This window comes from Hemiscyllium ocellatum, chromosome 24, assembly GCF_020745735.1.
Source record: "Hemiscyllium ocellatum isolate sHemOce1 chromosome 24, sHemOce1.pat.X.cur, whole genome shotgun sequence".
NCBI classification, from domain to species: Eukaryota; Metazoa; Chordata; class Chondrichthyes; order Orectolobiformes; family Hemiscylliidae; genus Hemiscyllium; species Hemiscyllium ocellatum.
In genome coordinates, this window is record NC_083424.1 from 12,786,614 (window position 1) to 12,807,932 (window position 21,319).

The 21,319-nt window shown below is 43.8% G+C and overlaps 1 protein-coding gene across 1 annotated transcript in view; it reads right to left on the bottom strand.

Moving 5' to 3' along the window:
• LOC132827442 (seizure 6-like protein) overlaps window positions 1-21,319 on the bottom strand; it is a 184,936-nt gene that overhangs the window by 71,148 nt on the left and 92,469 nt on the right. The window contains exons 5-6 of the mRNA XM_060844130.1: window positions 13,292-13,477; window positions 10,729-10,897 (exon numbers count right to left, since the gene is read on the bottom strand). Of these exons, the coding sequence (XP_060700113.1) occupies window positions 10,729-10,897; window positions 13,292-13,477 (355 nt within the window). The remainder of the gene's footprint in view (window positions 1-10,728; window positions 10,898-13,291; window positions 13,478-21,319) is intronic.

Below are 21,319 nucleotides of genomic sequence, written 5' to 3' on the forward strand. Positions count from 1 at the left end.
TTCCAATTCCTTATTAAACCACGGCTCCCTCACATGACCCTTTCCTCCCTGCCTGACAGGTACATACTTATCAAGGACACTCCGTAGTTCTTCCTTGAACAAGCTCCACATATCGATTGCACCCTTCCCTTGAAGCCAAATTTTCCAAACCACGCATCCTAACTCATGCCTCACCGCATCATAACTTCCCTGCCTCCAGCTATAACTCTTGCCCTGTAGTGCACACTTATCCCTCTCCATCACTAGAGTAAAAGTCACCGAATTGTGGTCACTGTCCCCAAAGTGCTCACCTACCTCCAATTCTAACACCTGGCCTGGTTCTTACCCGAACCAAATCCAGTATGGCCTCATCTCTTGTTGGCCTGTCTACATATTGTGTCAGGAAACCCTCCTGCACACATTGGACAAACACCGACCCATCTAACGTACTCGAGCTACAGCTTTCCCAGTCAATATCTGGAAAGTTAAATTCCCCCATAACAACCACCCTATTACTTTCACTCTTCTCCTGAATCATCCTCGCAATCCTTTCTTCTACGTTTCTAGGACTATTAGGAAGCCTGTAGAAAACTCCCAACAGGGTGACCTCACCTTTCCTATTTCTTAGCTCAGCCCAAACTACCTCAGATGGCGAGTCTTCATCCACCGTCCTTTCCACCGCTGTAATACTATCTTTGACAAGCAATGCCACACCTCCCCCTCTTTTACCCCCAACTCTGACCCTACTAAAACATTTAAACCCTGGAACCTGCAACAGCCAATCTTGTCCCTGTTCTACCCATGTCTCCGTAATAGCCACAACATCGAACTCCCAAGTACCAACCCACGCTGCAAGTTCCCCTCCCTTATTTCGTATACTTCTCGCATTGAAGTATACACACTTCAAGCCACCTTCCTGTTTACAGGCACCCTCCTTAGAGATTGATGCCTGGTTCCTAACCTCTCTACACTCCAGGTCCTGCACCCTAAAATTACAGTCTAGGTTCCCATGACCCTGCAGAGTTAGTTTAAACCCCCCGACAGAGCACTAGCAAACCTCCCCCCAAGGATACTGGTGCCCCTCAGGTTTAGGTGTAGACCATCCTGTTTATAGAGGTCCCACCTTCCCCAGAAAGAACCCCAGTTATCCAGATACCGGAATCCCTCCCTCCTGCACCATCCCTGTAGCCACGCATTTAACTGCTCTCTCTCCCTATTCCTCGACTCTCTATCACGTGGCACGGATAACAAACCAGAGACAACAACTCTGTTTGTTCTAACTCTGAGCTTCCAACTTAGCTACCTGAAAGCCTGCCTAATATCCTCATCCCTCTTCCTACCTATGGACCACGACTTCGGGCTGCTCCCCCTCCCCCTTAAGGACCCGGAAAACACGATCAGAGACATCGCGTACCCTTGCACCTGGGAGGCAACATACCAAACGTGAGTCTCTCTCGCCCCCACAAAACCGCCTATTTGCGCCCCGAACTATCGAGTCTCCAATTGCAATAACACCACTTCCTTGGCAGCCATTCCATACACGTACCACCCTCTGTGTGATAAACTTGGCCCTCAGGTCTCTTTTATATCTTTCCCAGCTCACCCTAAACCCATGCCCTCTAGCTCTGGACTTCCCCACCCCAGGGAAAAGACTTTGTCTATTTGCCCTTTCCATGCCCCTCATGATTTTATAAACTTCTATAAGGTCACCCTTCAGCCTCTGGACTCTAGGGAAAACAGCCCCAGCCTGTTCAACCTCTCCTTATAACTCAAAACCTCCAACCCTGGCCAATAAAGGAAAACATACCATTGTGATACCTCAGAAGAAAGGCTTGGATATGTGATTCCCTCCAATAGCCACTATTTTCCACTGCTTCCTAATTTTGTTGTGACACACGCGTGTATAAACCAGGACGCAATACCCATGGTCAGTGTTAATGAATTATTAAAGCTTCATATTGCTTTGAGGATTGTTCAACATTAAGAAAAATCTCATAAGTTTAAGAATAAAACTTTGCTACTGATGGTTTAGTTAAAGGCCATTCAGAAGACTCATCTGCAGAATTACACTTGGAGAGGGGAGATTCAAACCCATCATTATTACTGAGCTCTAGAATCATAGAAACATATAGTACAAAAGTGGCCTTTCTGCCCATCAAATCTGGACCACTAAAAGTATATTACCACCTCCACTAGTCCCACTTTCCCACATTAGGCCCATAGCCGTTAATGCTATGACATTCTAAGTGCTCATCTCAATGCTTTTTAAAGGTTGTGAGGTTTCCCACCTCAAGTGCCCTCCCAGGCAGAGTATTCCACACCTCCGCTACCTTCTGGGTGAAAACAGTTTTTCTCAAATCCCCTCAAAACCTTTTGCCTTTCAATTATGCCACCTTGTAACTAAGGGGAACAACTGAAAAAAAGACATTTAGGTAAGTACGTGAACAAGAGATGCTTGGAGGAATGTGGGCCTAGCGCAGAAAGGTGGAACCAATTTAGTTTGGGATATGGTCAGCATGCACTAGTTGGACCGAAGGGTCTGTCTCCATGCTGTATGATTCTATAACTGCTTTCTATTCACGTTGTTCATAGCCCTCATAATCCTATGCACCTCTATCAGATCCCCTCTGAACCTTCTCTGATCCAAAGCTTATCCAGCCCCTCCTTATAGCTGAAATGGCTCATCATAGGCAGCATCCTGGTGAACCTCCTCTGCACCTCCTCCAATACAATTACATCCTTCCTAAAGTGTGGTGTGGCCGCAAATAACTGAGGCCGCAGGAAATCTGAACAGGTCTGAAAGCATCATGGAGAGAATCAGATCTCATGTTGCAGGTTAATTGCTCTTTTTTGATGATGCCTTTGTGCTGCTTTGATGCAAATTCTGTTCAGCGTTGCTTCATGGTCCAACAACAAAGGAATACTTGTGGGTCACTTTGGCTTTATGTTAGTTCAGAGGATGTAGGTGTTGGTGACAGGAACAGTGTTCATATCCCATCCTTAATTGCCTTTGAGAAGGTGGTGAGCTGTTTTCTTGAACCACAACTGTGAAATTTTGGGTGCAAGCATACCCAGAGTGCTGTCAGTGAGGGAGTTTCAGGATTTTGACCCAGCAACAGTGAAGGAACAGCGAGATGGTTGATGGCTTGGTGGGAACTTGAAGTGGTGGTGTTCTTGTTTTCTAGGTGGTAGAGATCATGCATTTCCAATATCCTGTTGTGCATCTTTGGTTACTTTTAGATTTAGATTTAAATTACTTACAGTGTGGAAACAGGCCCTTCGGCCCAACAAGTCCACACCGACACACAACCCACCCAGACCCATTCCCCTACATTTACCCCTTCACCTAACCCTACGGGCAATTGAGCATGGTCAATTCACCTAACCTGCACATTTTTGGATTGTGGGAGGAAACCGGAGCACCCAGAAGAAACCCACGCAGACATGGAGAGAATGTGCAAATTCCACACAGAGAGTCACCTGAGGCGGGAATTGAACCCAGGTCAATGGCCCTGTGAGGCAGCAGTGCTAACCACTGTGCCACCGAGCCACCCTTTAGTGGGGTGCAATTATAAGTGTCTGGTATTTTCTTAATCTGTAGAATAGTAGGACAAAGAGAAGGTATGGAAGGAGCTTCCCTAAGTTGGCATTCAGTCAATTTGATATATCAAGTTTTCTGCAAAGAGGATCTACAAAATGTTCAGTATTTTTTCTCAACTAGCTCTGTAGTTTTGTTTAGCCATGCAAGCGTTGTGAAAATTGTTTATCATATTTAATCGATTGCCAAATCTCACCAGTTTGCAAATGACACAAAGATAGGTGGAGGGACGGGTAGTGGTGAGGAAGCAGGGAGGATTTGGACAGACTAGGCGAGTGGGCAAAGATGTAGCAGATAGAATCCAGTGTGGACAAAGAACAAAAGAACAAAGAAAATTTACAACCCAGGAACAGGCCCTTCGGCCCTCCAATCCTGTGCCGATCCAAATCCACTGTCTGAACTTATTGCCCAATTTCTAAGGATCTGTACCCCTCTGCTCCCCATCTACTCATGCATCTGTCCAGATGCACCTTAGGTGAATCTACCGCGCCTGCCTCTACTCTCTCTGCTGGCAACACAGAGCACCTACCACCCTCTGTGTATCCTCCTTAAACTTTTCACCTCTCACTTTGAACACATGACCTCTCGGACAAGTGTGAGGCTATGCACTTTAGTAGGAAGAATAGAGAGGCTGACTATTTTTGAAATGGGAAAGGCTTTGGAAATCTGAAGCACAAAAGCACTTGGGATTCCTAGCTCAGGATTCTCCTCGGCTAACATACAGTTTCTGTTTATTTCAACAGGGCTAAAATACAAGAGCAGAGATGTGCTACTGAGGCTATAAAAGGCTCTGGCCAGACTGCATTTGAAATAGTTGAAATACTGTGAGCAGTTTTGGACACCCTATCTAAGGGAGATATGCTGGCTTTGGAAAGGGTCCGGGGAGGGGTTTACAGTCTCAGAGTGAAAGGATGACTCTTTAGAACTAAGATCAGGAGGAATTTCTTCAGCCAGAGGGTGGTGAATCTGTGGAAATCATTGCTGTCAAGGTCATTCAGTGTACTGAAGACAGACATTGATAGTTTCTTGATTCGTAAGGGGATCAAGGGTTGTGAGGAGAAGGCAGGAGAATTGGGTTGAGAAACATCTTAACCATGACCAAATGGCAGAACAGACTCAATCGGTTGAAAGGACAATTTCTGCTCTTATGTCTTAAGATCTCAGAGTCAAATGCAGGGAACATTCAAACAGTGTAATGAATAACATTCAAGTGTTGACTCCTCAAAGAGTAGTAACTGTCAGAAGCCAATTTTACAAGTTTTGTGAAATTGCTATTCTTAACACATTTTGTCAAGTTTACATCCACTGATCACACAGAATATATTACTCATTCGACATCCTTATTTAATTCAGTAAGCTTGATACAAATTCTGATATAACCAATAAGTTTGAAACAAGTACTATGTCAAACCTCAGTTTGATTAGTCTGGTTACTAGCAAAATGACCTCTTGATGAAACTGCTCCACCTCTCTCTTTTTTAGAAGCGAGTGTGACTTTTCTGGGTGAAAACAGCCAAGTTGGTTTAATATCTGCTCTTAACTTTACTGGTTGCATTTAGTAGTTTTTAGTTTTCCAAAGCCTTTGAATAATTTTGGCAAATTAGTTCTGAATTTATTCTTAGGTCCTGGTTGTCAACTTCATCAATTTGAAAAAATACTAATTTCAGATCCATTTATCCTCTTGTGCTTCATCACAAATGTTCTTGTTTCTGGATGATGTAAAAATGATGTGTTGAAATTCCTCAATCTCAGTCTTGCAAGAGCTATGCATGTACTTTCAATTTGAACTCTTTTGGTCCTTGGGGTTGGATTGTTAATGGCTACAGTGTTTCTTGATTCAAAGTTCCATTTCATCAGAAAATACTGAGAGCTCTGTTCCTGTGTCAAGTTTAAAATTGTCAGGTTGTCAATTGATTTCTATATTAGTATTCCAGTATTTGCTTTTTAATTCCTTGATTTCCCCAAGGAAGATGATTTCTCTGCTGCCCTGAATTTCCAGAATGTTACTGTTTTTAGAGTGCTTTTCCGTCTATGTTAAAATGACATACTGATTTTAAGAAACTAAGTTTCCTGCAGATATAGCCCAGTTTCTGACAGGACTTCTTTTTGTATGCTACAAAGTGATGCATTCCACTCTTTCTGTTTTGTAGCTCCTGTCCCCATGTGTTTTCAGTTTTGCATTCGATATAATGACTGACCTCAAACAGTTTTTAACATTGAACTTTTCTCTCACCACAAATTAAAGCCCTGCTTTGTTTTCTTACTTTGATCTGTCACACAAGTTTCACCCCTTGAGTCAATGACAGGTCCATGTATCAAACTTTCCCGACAGCTGTATCCAATCCCAGTGGAAAAGCTCAGCAGCAAGTTGGAGCAGTGGGAGAATCTCCATGGATCAGCTCCCAACTTGCTGCTGGGTCTCTTCAGTAGAGTAGACAGGCAGGATGCTGGAAGAACACAGCCAGCCAGGCAGCATCAGGAGGTGGAGAAGTCAACGTTTCGGGTCTCTTCACCAGGGCCACCATGTGTTACTATTAGCTGGAGGATGATTAAGGTGCATTACACTCTAAAAGAGAAGCATTCAGTGTCTGAGGACTTTTCAAAACTAAGCCCTTATTTAAGTTTGACTATTTACATTCGAACTCAGCAGAAGAATGTTGCTCCTCTTTACATAGTATTTCCCTCACCATCAGACCATTATGTCATCTGACATTGCTTCCTGCGCACATGCTCAAATGTTAAACCTTTTTGCTATGATCAACGGCACAGGGCATTCTGCTAATTTTTACAGATTCCTGATGAAGGGCTTTTGCCCGAAACGGACCTCCCAGTCACCGTCCATTTCTATTCCCCACTCCCTTTCCGACATGACCATCCTTGACCTCCTTCATTGCCAAACAAACCACAGCTCCTATTGGAGAAATAACACCTTATCTTCCACCTATAGCCCAGAGGACTCAACGTTGAGCTCTCCAATTTCAAATAACTTCCCTCCCATCCCCTTGACTCCCTTCCCAGTTACACACTCCCCCTGACACTGCTCCCTGCCACCAACTGTATTCATTCCTCCCATTGACCAATCAGGTCATACCCTCTACCTGTCTTCGCCAATCCCCAATTCACCACTCTGCCCCTGCCTCCCCCTTTATCTGCAGCTTCCCCAACACACACCACTAGTGCTGAAGGAGGTTTACACCCGAAATGTTGACTTCCCCACTGCCTGATGCCGCCTGGCTTGCTGTTTTCTCCCAGTCTCCTGTCTGTCTACCATATTCATTGTGGCAACAATAACAGGAAATGGTGGGAAAATAGTTCGGTTCAATGAACAAGTAGCTCACTGAGATTTGCTCGGCTGTTGTTATTTCTCTGTATTACGTTGAGAGTTGTATTCCACATACTGTCTTTAACATCTATGTATGTGTGTCTAGGGTGAGAAGGGTTGTTCAAGGGTTAATCTGTAAGTAAAGCTAGCTGTAACCCAAACTCTCCATTAAAAGAGAAATAGGATCATTAGAGCACTGTGTGAGACATTCTATTTTACCACACTCCTGGAATTTAAATTATCAAGATAGCGAGATGTCAGTGAGTCACAAATAAGAGAATCCACAATGAAGTGAAATGAAGATTTCAGCGATTTTATAAGGTTAAAAACATCTGCTTCAATTGACAAAGTGCAAACATTTTCGTGTAGTTGCTTGTGGTACATTACAAAGCTATTTGTAGTCTGAAGCCCCAGTGGATAATTCCTGTGCATCTATCTTTTAAATGCGGTCTGACAATATTGCACAGATGGGCAGGAGAAAACTGTGAGGAGAAATCACTGGAACCTCCCAAGCACCAGCAGCTTGTCTCCATCACAAGCCGTGCTCTGCAAGCAGAGACTGGCAACGCTTCAGTGCTCACTGAACCATGAGCAAGTCGCTGCATGGGTTGGTATATTCAATGACGAAAGCCCTTCCTGAATTTGACCCTGAAAGATTACATTGACAGGGTCACAGTTACGAAGTAACCATGTTGGTTAGATTATCATACAGCACAGAGAGAGGGCCATTCAGCCTGTCATACCTGTGCTAGTGCTTTGAAAGAAATCTCTAATTGGTCCCACTCTCCTATTCCTCCCTCACAGCTCTATAAATACTTTCTTTACCATGATATATTTCTCTTAATTTATTCATCGGATGTAGGCATCACTGGTTAAGACATATCTTCTTGCTCTGGTTAATATGGTAGGGAGCTGGCTCCTTGAACAGCTACAGTCTTGGGATGTGTGGATCCCCCCAGTGTTGTGAGGAAGGGAGTTCAAGGATTTTGTCTTCAGAAATGGTGATACAATTCTAAATCAGTACATATCCAAGTTACTATTGTACCTTATTCCACGATGTTGTGCAACTTGAAAGGGTGGGGTGGCATGGTGGCTCAGTGGTTAGCACTGCTGACTCACCACAGCAAGGACCCGGGTTCAATTCCAGCCTTGGAAGACTGTCTCCGCGGAGTTTGTACATTCTCCCCGTGTCTGCGTGGGTTTCCTCCCACAAACAGGTTAGGTGAATTGGACATGGTAAATTGCCCATAGTGTTCAGGGATGTGTAGGTTAGATGCACAAGTCAGGGGTAAATGTAGAATAATAGGTAGGGAAATAGGTCTGGGTGTGTTACTCTTCAGAGGGTCAGTGCAGACTTGTTGGGCCGAAGGGTCTGTTTCCACACTGTAGGATTCTATAAAACAAATTACAAGGATGTTGCCAGGATTGGAGGGTTTGAGCTCTAGGGAGAGACTGAATAGGCTGGGGCTGTTTTCCCTGGCGTGTTGGAGGCTGAGGGGTGATCTTATAGAGGTTTATCAAATCATGAGGGGCATGGATAGGGTGAATAAATAATGTCTTTTCCCTGAGTTGGGGAGTCCAGAACTAGAGGCCATAGGTTTAGGGTGAGAGAGAAAAGATTTAAAAGGGTACTAAGGGGTCACATTTTCATGCAGAGAGTGGTGTGTGTATGGAATTGGCCAGAGGAAGTGGTGGAAACTGGTACAAGTACAACATTTAAAAGGTACCTGGATGGGTAGATGAATAGGAAGGGTTTAGAGGGATATGGACCAAGTGCTGACAAGTAGGATTAGATTATGTTAGGATATCTGGTCAGTATGAATGAGTTGGACCGAAGGGTCTATTTCCATGCTGTACATCTCTATGACTCACCACCTTTCTCCCTGCTTCTCTTACTTCATAACACTCGGGATATAGCTCATTTTGATTCACAACATCCTTGTTATGCAAGATGGGACATGTTACTCAGTGAAAGGTTCGATGTAAATGAAGCCTCTTGTTGTTGAGAAGGCTAAGTGTCTCTTTCGCATCCGTGATTGGTAGCTCCTTTTTTTTTGACAATTGAATCGTGCTCAAACGTTGAAGTTACATTTCTCAGGAAGCTTATCCTTTTCCAGAGTTTGAACAGATATTTGGATTTAACAGAAATTTTGTAAAGTGAAGCAGCAATGTTCAGTGAAGCACATAATCTCACTCACAATGAAAAACTGTACTCCCTTGACTGACATCATGCTTATGATATGCATGATTTCACAGTCATTTAACAGGCAGAGTAGAGAAAAAGCCTCTGGATGTGAAGTCTGCTCATGAATCTTACATTCAAGTCAGTGCGAAAGCAGGCCATTCAGTTCATCAAGTCCATACCTGCCCTCTGAAGAGCCTTCCACTCCTCTGCCCTTCCCATGGCTAATCCACCTGGTCTGTACATCCCTAGACATGATTGGCAATTTAGTATGGCTAATCCACTAAAACCTGCAACTCTTTGGACTGTAGGAGGAAACCGGAGCACCCAGAGGAAATCCACACAGACACAGGGAGAATGTGTAAACTTTACACAGACAGTCCCCCCGAGTCTGGAATCGAACCTGGGCCGCTGCCGCTGTGAGGCAGCAGTGCTAACCACTGAGCCACCGTGCCACCCCAGAGGGTGCCCAGTGTCAGCAGAGTTGGGTTGGGTGTAGGTACCTGGCAGGGGTTTTCTCTCAATTGACCAATTAATAGTCAGAGACTATGCTCATTGTCTAAGTGGATGGACTTGCCAAGACGGAGGGTCATTAGGACATGGAGCTGAAAAGTGTGGTGCTGGAAAAGCATAGCAGGTCAGGCAACATCCAAAGAGCAGGAGAGTCGACGTTTCAGGTATAAGCCCTTCATCAGGAGGCCTGTCCCACCAGGAAACAGCTTTAAGCTGCGTCCTCGAGGCAACATTTTGTTTTAACAAGGTTTGAATTCGACAATAAATAGCCACTGCTGTGGAGGGGAGCCCTTCTCTCAGGTGGGTGGGTGTCACCTGTCAACAAACCCATAAGTGGCTACAACAAGATTCTCACATGCCACTGATTGGATCTTGAAAGCATGACCCAACTTAAAAACTTAAAAGCAAAGCCGGACTGACATGGATGTTCATACCATGGAAATGTATCACATATTGTGAATACATAGATTTGTCTCTGTTTTTCAATCTACCAACAGGAATTCATGATGTTCTGCCCCATCTAATTAGGTTACCTGGTTTCTGCCTTTGTGAGCTCCGCAAAATCTATTCCCGCTGTCCTCCCATATTTAATGTCCTTTTTAAAAGGGTAGATCAAGCCTGGATTTAATCTCTGACCTGAAATTCAATACACCGCAGTGCACCATCAGCACCACTGGAGTGTCAGCCTATATTTATAGCACTGATATGCCTTATCCCCAACCAAACAGCTTCATTCAGTGGCTTCCCCAGTGCCTGGGTATAGATCTGGTGGGGGATCAAGACTAAGGCACAAGGAATCATGCAAGCCAAATCTCATATCATGCGGATTAGCTTCAATAATGAGAACAGTTTGCATGTGGCTGAAGAATTAAAGTGTCCACATTGGTGCACGGAAATCTGAAGAATTGCACCTTCAGATTGCCCTGGAAGAGCACCATTGTCAGAACCAGCCCCCTGTAGGAGTGAATGATGACCAACAACACCCTCACTTAAATGGGCAACACCCTATCATAGACAGTGCTCCCACCCGAAGACTCACAATGACTGGCAAGAACACACATCTAAACACACACGTAATACCACCATAAGGTTAAAATCAGATGAATGAGGAATATGCTCCAAAGTCCATCTTACCTGTCTCCCTGTCCAGCCAGAGAAACCTTTTCAAAGTGCATATGGAACTTTTGGCCTTTTGTGCCTTCAATTATCCAAGTGCAGTTTAAGTTGTTGCTATAGTTTGCAGGATAATTTGGTGACAGTACTCTACCAATGGTAGCATTGGATATAAATCCACCACAGGGTGCTAAGGAAAGAGAGAAAACAAGTGCAAAAGACAGTCAACATTAGATGAAAGGATTATTATCTATCAGGTAAACTTGTGCTTTGTCCCCCCTTGAGTTTTTATCCTGTCTGAATGCTGAGATGTCTGCAGGGTTGTGGTTTCATAACTGGAGGTAGTACATTTACAGCTATTTGTCATATCTGTGTGTTCAAAGACTCCTGATCCATGGAGTGAATCACAGCCAAGTCTGAGCTCATTCCCACACAACATTGCACAGGCAGGGGTGTAATTCTGTGCGATGATGTCGGCAGGGTGAGAGTGAACCAGCTGACGTCTTTGGAAACAAAAAAAAATTGTGGAGAGGTGATAAATGGGCTGCTGATTAACTGCATCCCATAATGCATGAGGACACCCCTATCCTGTGTATCTACCACAATATTTGCCACATTAGGAAACCGTTCAAGAACAGGAATCATGACCCTTTCTTAATCCAGAGTCACCAAAGTCAACAGTATCGCCCATTGTAGCACCACTGTTGAAAATAGGTAACTTGGCATATACTTTGAATGGAATGTGAGATGTTTCTGGTCTCAACTTCCGTGAGGGGCAATATCCTTGACTATTTGGTTAAGAAGGAAACATCTGTCTGCAAAGCAACCTGTTCACGTGGAAAATCCTGAACTGGGAATTTTCAGAACACATTGAATAGACGAATATATTCAAACACAGTTAATGGAGCTTCCCTTTAGGAGAAGATATGGAGCCAAAGTTAATTTTCAACTACAGTGCACTGTGTCTTGCATTTACTGTGTTATTTTCTTGTGAGTCCTCAGAGAGATAGGTCATTAGCTATATTTAAATTGCAGTAGGAGTTGCTATTTGCAGCTATCACATAGAGTGATTTTAATTTTCAGTGTAGGTAGTAATCAGGTATTAGTCAATTGGCCAATGCCCTCTCCGTTCCACTTTCCTTCCCGGTGACTTCAATGAAGTTGGCTGCTACTAAGTTTCTGCCACCATCAAAACTTAAAATCTGACCTGATGTATTTAAAGGGCTGTCTCAAAGCATTCAGCAGCAAGACCTTTTGAAAATACATATTTAAAATGTCACTGTTTGTTGGTGATGTTCATATTTTTCTTCACGCTTTCCTCTACTCAAGCTCCCTGCAACTGAGATCGACCACTTTCACTCTGACTTTCACACTGAAGGTGCAATCCATGAATATCACAAAGACCATTAATGACCATTTCCAGAGCAAATCCCATCCATGCTAGTCCTGGACGGTGATTAGAAGATATATGGGATGGAAACATTTATTAGCAGCTCAGTACAAAGTCGTGCCCAACACCAAGAGGACCTAATCAGTATTGATAGTCCACAGTAATTCACAACTGGCATGTCCGAGGTTCAACTAATACACTGGAATATCAGTTAGCTCATGGCAACATCCATTTATAACAATGCACTGCTACTCCACAGTCTAGATTTGCCTACACTCAACTAGTACTCTGCAATACTTTGTCAGCATGCAGCTAAAAGCATCTGGTACACGATAATTGTCCACAATACACCTTTACTGGTCCTAAACCTCTTGGGGGATTTCTGACTGACATCTTGGAAAATGCAAGATGATCAGGATCCCCTGTGAAACTGTGGTTGCATCACTGACAGAGAAATGGGGGAAGAACTAGAACAGTCGATTCTGTCATCGATGAGGGTGGCGGAGCCTCTTACTTTTCTTATTTTTCACTTATGGCACTTGAGTATGGCTGGGCGGGCCAGCATTTATTGCCCATCTCTCAATGTCCCTTGAGAAGATGGTGGTGAGCTGCCTTCTTGAACCACTGTAGTACCTGTACTGTGGGCTGACCCTTGTCCTTCTAGTTGGATGTGGTCAAGCATTTGGAAGGTGCTGTCTAAGGACCTTTGGTGAATTTCTGCAATGCATCTTGTAGGTAGTACACACTGCTGCTACTGAGCGTCGGTGTTGGAGGGAATGAATGTTTGTAGATGTGGTGCCAGTCAAGCTGCTCTCTTAGTCCTGGATGGTGTCAAGCTTCTTGAGAGTTCTTGAAGCTCCACCAATGCAGGCAAGTGGGGGTTATTTCATCACATCCCTGACTTGTGCCTTGTGGATGGTAGGCAGTCTCTGGGGAGTCAGGAAATGAGTTACTCACTGCAGGATTCTTAGCGTCTCACTTTTGTAATCCCCATGTTTGCAAGGCCGGCCCATTGGTAATGATAACCTCTCTCCCATGATGTTGAAAATGGATGTTAAACATTTAATTGACAATGAAAGTTCTTCCATGCTAATGCATGTCTACAAAGGTGAAGCAGGGAGTGAGATATCTTTATGAAGGAAAAGGAGTTGGAATCAATGGGAAAAAAAAATAAGTAAAAGGGAGTTAACTTACCAATACAATTTGGCTCCTTGGCATTCCAATGTGGCTTGGAAGCATTCATACAGGTCAGAGTTTGCAGTCCCTGCAGCTGGTAACCAGAGTTACAACGGAAGAGTGCAGTGCCATCAGCATGTAGATCCAACACAGAAACATCACCATAATCTGGTCTCCGGGGAAAGTCACAGCTCAGCATGTATACTGCAAATAGACAGATTCACAGTGAAATCTTTCATCTGTACTCAAATAGCCCTTGGTCCTTCTTAGCATGAATATCATCAGCCACACTGTGTTGAGGAAAGGTTACATCTAGGGTTGCCAACTCTGATTTAACATTTTCCCGAAGGCTTCATCTCACATCTGGCCTTATCCATCAACCCCAGTATCCTTACAATGGAAGTATTAGAGAGAATTCATTGAATACATCCATTTCTTAATGCTTGTGTGTTCTCCCTTCCATACCAAATTATTTCTAAGAGACCATTCTTCACTTCCTGAACATTTTTCCAGGGAATTCCTGGAAAGTTTGGCAACCCGAGATAAATCATGTGAATGTATAAATAATCAACAAACATCAGCTGTGAGAAACAACAACTGAAATTGCTGGGAAAACACAGCAGGTCTGGGAGCAGCTGTGGAGAGAGAGCAGAGTTAATGCTTTTTTAGAGCTGCTTGTAGCTAGGAAAAGGTTGGTATATATGCTGAAGGTGGGGTGGGGATGGGGAAGAGGTTTGGATAAATGATAGATGGAGATGAACCCCATAAAGAGAGAATAGCAGTTGGACAGACAAAGGACAGGGTAAAGATCAGCCTGGGAGCATGCATAGCTGTTAATTCAGACCATTATTGGCTGACAGTGGGTTGTGTGTGGTAGCAGCCCATGTGATGACAAGGCCTGATGTGTGTGGGTTGGGGTAGGGACATGGGAGAAGGTGCTCATGCCCTCAAATTGTTGAACTCAATATTGAGTCCCAAAAGATGCAATCCTCATTTCTCAACAACTGTGAGATGCAGATTGACAGTAAACCTATAGAAATGCTGTTTAAAGGCTTTATAATCACAAAGGCGCAAAATACTACAGGAAGCAACAGTCCAAGCAGGGGTTACAATTGCACAATGACTAGATTTTAATATTTACAATTATATTTTTATTTTTCCAATACCTTTTCCTTGTTGATTCCGGCCCTCTATCCCACCCAGGGATCTGTACATCTCCAATCTTGATCCCTTGTATTGTTTCAACCACTTTTCCACTGATGATCGTGCCATCAGCTTCCTGAGCTGTTAGCACCCTCCTTAAATCTCCCTGTCACATGACCCCATTTAAGACGCTGTTAAAATTCACCTTGTACAGCTCTTAGGCATAGTGTAGTGCTTCTTCCTTTGAACCAGATAGACCCACCTGCCTCAGAGGTGTGTCATAACGTATCTGAACAGGCCAGTTAGAAATATCATAAATCCACCTCTTTGACCAGGTTTTTAGTCATTGTAATGAATGTGAAATTCTGTTTGTTACACTCCCGTTAAACAAGTTGGGACAATAAACGACATTAAATGTGTTGTTGTTGTATATAGTCTCTTTAATTGGTCTCAGTCACAATATGTTGTCTGCTTGATCTCACATTATTCTGATGGAATCTTGCAGAAAATCATCCATTTCCATTCTATTTCACTGAATAGAAATCTTGTACCAAATGTTTCGCAGATTGTAATAACTCAGGAAGCTTAACTGGAAAGGGACATCATTTATTATTGAACACCAAAATAGTGCCACTAATCTTGGTGTACACAGGATAGCCCCAGCCTGGGACAGACAGTTATAGAGTCATAGAGATATACAGCATGGAAACAGACCCTTCGGTCCAACAAGTCCATGCCGACCAGATATCCTCAATTAATCTAGTCCCATTTGCCAGCACTTAGCTCATATCCATCAAAACCCTTCCAATTCATATACCCATCCAGATCCCTTTTAAATTCTGTAATTGTACCAGCCTCCACCACTTCCTCTGGCAGCTCATTCCATACATGCATCACCCTCTGTGTGAAAATGTTGCCTCTTGGATCCCTGTTAACTCTTTCCCCTCTCACCCTAAACCTACGTCCTCTTGTTCTAGATTCCCTCACCCCAAGGAAAAGACCTTGTCTACGCACTCTATCCATGCCCCTCATGATTTTATAAACCTCTATAGGATCACCCCTCAGCCCCTGATGCTCCAGGGATTAACCACCACCAGTAAATGATCTGTGTTTACAATTCAGTGGGTCTGCTTTATATATTTTATTTAAATTATCCTGTTCAAATATATTATTATACACCTCTGGAGGGGGGAGTGGGGTTTGAACCCTGGCCTCCTGGCTCAGATACAGGGACATTAACACTGCAGCATGAATGAAACCTGCAAAGACCAGAAATGAAATGGAATGAGGGACTGTGACTCATGGAGCAACATTTTACTTTTAAAACTTGGCTGGGATGGCAAAAAAAACTTCCTCATTATTCTTCAAAATCACCCCTCACTTTGTCCTTTGCTATTTATTTAAAGCCAAATGTTCGATTAATCAATTAGTCCCGAGTTTGGCAAGAGACGTAGACTCCCATCCTCCTGTGAGCCAGCTCATTTCAATGAGAGCCCTTAAGAGTTTCACATCTTCTGTGTCAAAGACCCATTCAAAGTAATGCCAAGATCAGGATACCAGCAGCGACCTTACTGAGGACGGAAAGAGAGTTAATGGGGCAGAGACCTGATTACAGGTCCAAAATGTTGGCTGTGCACAAAGGCTTAAACAGAAAGCACTGAGGATGGCCCAAGTGGAGCCATGGCCACCATCATGAGGATGAGCTGTCACTTCTGCCTTGGCTTCACTGGCGGTTTGGCTGTTTTGCTAAGATCAATGTTACGCAGCTTGCCTCTCAGTTGGCAGTTACCCTTGGCAGTGCAGTGGACCTGCAAGAAGCAAACCTGTTCCTCCTGGCTTCAAAACTAGGGAAACAAATACCCACCTTCCTTGCTGATGACCATCTGTTAAGCTGCATCTGTGCCTGGAAGCCCAAGCGAGACCATTTCCTCAGAGATTGACCTGTCATAAGCATTTGGAAAATTGCCACATGACTGACTTTGGTGACCAACGAAGCTACCTGATAAACCACCTGACTCGCTGAGTTCGACACCTTTCTGCAATTGTCAGGAATGTGGCTGACAAGGGCTACCATAAAATGGCAGTGCGGTAAAAAGCGACTTGAACTTACAACTTCAATGTGGGTTGGGAACTTACCATTTTAAAAATCATTTAGAAAAATAAGATGCAAAGATTTGGTATAATATTTCACCTACAATATCAGAACATTGTGAAAGGTTCAACAAATAGTATCCTACCTTGATACATGACATACGTTTGGGACTAATTGTTTGACTTGTGACAACTAAACTATCACACAAAGACACTGAGCTGCACATGATGACAAGTTTCAACCATGAATGCAGAAAGTAGGCCAGAATCATGTCAGATCCTAGGATGTATCTGGGAGTCAAACAGGATGTTGACTCCAAATGGTGGCGCTTTGGGTGGTACATGACCAGCTGCAGCCAGTAAAGAGGTCCCTGCAGGAACTATGGTCCAATGGAGGAGCTAACCTTCCTCTCTGAACTATTGGCACAATCAGAAGGCCGGAATCAAACTCAGCAGTGCCCCGCCCCCCCACCCCCCAATACAGATGGCCACTGCAGGAGCTGCAGGAGGAAGGAGAGGGAGCCTCCAAGTTGAGGTGCCCTCAGAGGCCAGGTAAGTAATTTTTCACTGCTTGGTAAAATGGAAAATTATAGGCCAACTATCCTAACCTCGGTTGTTGATAAAATTCTAGAATCCAGTGTTAAGGATGAGATTTCTAAAGTCTTGGAAGTGCAGAGTCAGATTAGAACAAGTCAGTATGGATTTAGTAAGGGGAGGTTGTGCCTGACAAACATGTTAGAATTCTTTGAAGAGTAACAGATGTGCTTCTGATACTTTATAAAGGTCTAGTTAGCCCCATTTAGAATACTGTGTACAATCTTGGGCACCACATCTCAGGAAGGACACACTGGCACTGGAGCGTGTCCAGCGGAGATTCACACGGATAATCCCTGGAATGGTCAGCCTAACATACGATGAATGACTGAGGATCCTGGGATTGTATTCATTAGAGTTTAGAAGGTTGAGGGGAGATCTAATAGAAAATTACAAGATAATGCATAAAGTTACAAATCGTACAACACCAGATTACAGTCCAACCGGTTTAATTGGAGGCACTAGCGTTCGGAGCACTGCTCCTTCATCACCTTTCGGCGCTCGAAAGCTAGTGCTTCCAATTAAACCGGTTGGACTATAATCTGGTGTTGTGTGATATGTAACTTTGTACACCCCAGTCCAACACCAGCATCTCCAAATTAAGATAATGTATGGCTTGGAAAGGGTGGACGCTGGGAAGTTGTTTCCGTTAGGCGAGGAGACTAGGACCCGTGGGCACATCCTTAGAATTAGAGGGGGTCAATTCAGAACAGAAATGAGGAGACATTTCTTCAGACAGAGAGTGGTGGGCATTTGGAATTCATTGCCACGGAGCGCAGTGGAGGCCATGATGTTAAATATCTTCAAGGCAGAGATTGAGAAATTCTTGATCTTGCAAGGAATTAAGGGCTATGGGGAGAGTGAGGGTAAGTGGAGTTGAAATGCCCATCAGCCATGACTAAATAGCGGAGTGGACTCGATGGGCCAAATGTCTTATGGTCTTATGGTCTAAAAGTCAACATTTTGTAGAATGATTGGGTTTGTATGTGTTGAGAAAGAACACTATTTTTTGAAAAGGTGGTGCTATGCTCAACAAGATGGATGGTAACTGATCACAGTGCACATTCACTGTCAATGAGGATCGATTCATATGGGACAGCAGAAATGATAACTCTCTAATCCAACCTGTCTGTAAATCCATAGCTCTGGCCTCAGGTGGATAAAATGGAAATGACAAAGTTCAGCCTACCCAGGACTGTCAATGTTGTTGTTTCGAACTTTCTTTCAGATTTCTTATAAAATCTGTTACTGAACAATAACGTGTGAAATTAAATATTGGAAAGATTGAAACCATTGTCTTCAGACTTCAACTCAATTTCTAATGATCAATTCTATCCCTCACTTTAGCAACTGTCTGAACCCATCTGGTTTGTAAATTTGCTGCCAAGTTTAGATTAGATTCCCTGCAGTATGGAAACAGGCCCTTCAGCCCAACAAGTTCACACCAACCCTCTGAACAGTAATCCACCCAGACCCATTCCTCTGCCCTTTTTTTTACCTCTGACTGGGCAGTTTAGCACGGCCAATTCACCTAACCTGCATATCTTTGGACTGTGGGAGGAAACTGGAGGAAACCCATGCAGACACGGCGAGAATGTGCAAACCCCAGACAGACAGTCACCCAAGGCAGGACTCAAACCAGGATCCCTGGTGTTGTGAGGCAGCAGTGCTACCCACTGAGCCACCGAGCTGCCTGCCATGAGGTGAAATTCTGACAATTTTTCAGAATGGACAGCAGGGGTTAGTTTATGGGCCCTGGTACTTTTCCAGTTTCGGGGTGTCTAATTGCAACCATGTTTAACCTTCTCATTCTTACCTTTTGAGCACCAAATTGTGCACGATTATAATAGTGGAGTTGACGATTTTGCAAAATGTCTTGCTGTTGTACTCCATGCCTCTATTTATGAAGCCCCTTCAAATTTTCAATTTTAGTCTGATACTCTTCATAATCTTGATATTCTTTCAGACAATTACATATAGCAACCTGCTCCACTCCTTAGAATCTGACCCTATGAAATATCTGGGCAGAAACTGCACAAAATAAACCTCACAAATAATAATCCCATGTACTAATGAGAATATCCTGAGCTAACAATGACATATTTTATTGTTACACGATGCATGGCTTCTCACTGAAGTTCAGTAATTGCAAAAGTCTTTCAGTAAATTAGCACAAACCCATTCACTTGCAATAATATGTAGTTTCTATTCAGAGAATGGATTTTGATAATAGGAAAATTACACTTTAAAGCTGAGAGATAAATAGTATTTTTATTTTGAGTTGAAACTAACCACATTTAAAAATGCTCAGCATAAACAAATAACAAGAGAGCAAAATACTGCAGATGTTCGAAGCTGGGCACAAAATATATTTTCTCAGGGGCTTTTTTGTTTGGTTTGCGCTGGCTTCCTTTTCACTCTCAATAATTCATGTAATAAGTCACAAAGTTGAATCTTACTGTTATTTTTGGCAGTGTTCGGTTTCCTGGAGGATTTCTCTTCATGAGGCCTGGCAAGATTTTTTTCATATCATTGTTCCAAACCTGCCCCCATTAATTACTAACCCTAACCCTAGAGTGCCCATCACATTTAATGCTAGCCTGATTCTATCTCCTGTAGCCTGAAGAACTCAACAGTGCAGAGATGTCTCAGAATAGACTGACATCCCATTGTTGAAAGTTCTCTGGGCACCCAGACAAACGCTGTCAGAGTTTCTCTGCATGGCTCATGACCTTTGCCCCAGATGTGGCAGATAAGAGAACACTGTCGCCTCACATTGTGGACAGGGACCTGGAGGTCCTGATGGATGCAATGGGACAAATGTAGGATGTCGCCTCCCCCCAGGACTAGCATGGGGAGACCACATGGTCAGAACCCCCTGCCAGCCTGGTTTGAGGTCACCAGTTGGGGTCATTGTGGTCTCAGCCATCTGGAGGAATGTCCAGCAGTGACGAATGAAGGTTGATGATCTCGTCCACCCGGCCACCTTCTTTTTGCTATCACACGTTCATTCTATCTCTGCTCCTGCACCCATCTCCCACTAAAGCTCATGCTCCTCTGCTCTCCCTGTTGCATGCATTGTCATCTCTCACTCATACTCACTCTCATCCTCTGAATCCTGCATGGCCTGTGTGCTGTCTACTCATTCACTCAGAACAGCTCATTACTTCTCCCCCATCAACATCCACACTAACACATACCTCCATCACAGACAATCCCTCCCTTTCTCTCAGTCTGGAAGAAAATGAATCACAATTGAGCAGAAAAAGCCAAGATGGGTGGTCTGCCTGATGTTCTCCTCAATCCCACCATGAGGAGAGTATCCTGACCCTGTTCACCCCAAGTGGCTGAATGACCACGCCCAAGCTTCTGGATTGATATTGGAGTCTGTGCTTGATAGAATTTTGTGGGATGGTCAACAAAAGGTTAGGCTTAGTCTTAGGGTTAGGGCTAGGGCTAGGATAAGGGTTAGGGCAAGGATTAGGGTTAGAGCTTGGGTTAGGGATAGGACTACATCTAGAGCCAGGATTAGGGTTAAGACTAGGGCAAGGGCGAGGGTTAGGGTTAGGATTAGAGCTAGGATCAGGGTTAAGGTTAGAGCTAGGATTAGAGTTAGAGTTAGGATTCATGTTAAGGTTATGGTGAGGGCTAACATTGGGGGTTGGGCTAATGTTATCATTGGGTCAAACTGTCAGCTGAGTGATGACCCTGTGCACAAAGTCTCCTTGCAGCAGCCTTACAGATAGAGGTGTCTCAGCATCCCAAAGCACAGTTTTATCATACCAAAGTGTCCTGTTTGTGAATTGGAAAGATGCCATGAGGGAGCAGAGAAGCTGGCACATGTCAGATGCCAGTGTTCAGATGGGTGTTAAGTGCAGACTTTCAGTGTACCCTGAGATTTTCGTGTTGGGTATCCAAAATGACAATCAGGAAGGGCAAAGTGATCTGGAGTATTGCCTCCAGGTATTGTCTCAAGCATCTTGGATCTGGTGTTCTTGGAGTTTCGATTTTTCATGGTGCATGCATATTAATGATACAAGATGTACAATTACTAATAATCCCCGTTAATAGGCATCTCACCCTGCCCGAGTGCAAATCTTGTCTCAACATCCAGACTTTACGTTGAAAAAGCAGTGAGTTGTTCCCATCCCTCACCCAACGTCTCATGCGATTAGCACAACGAACAACGAGCAGTACAGCACAAGAACAGTCCCTTCG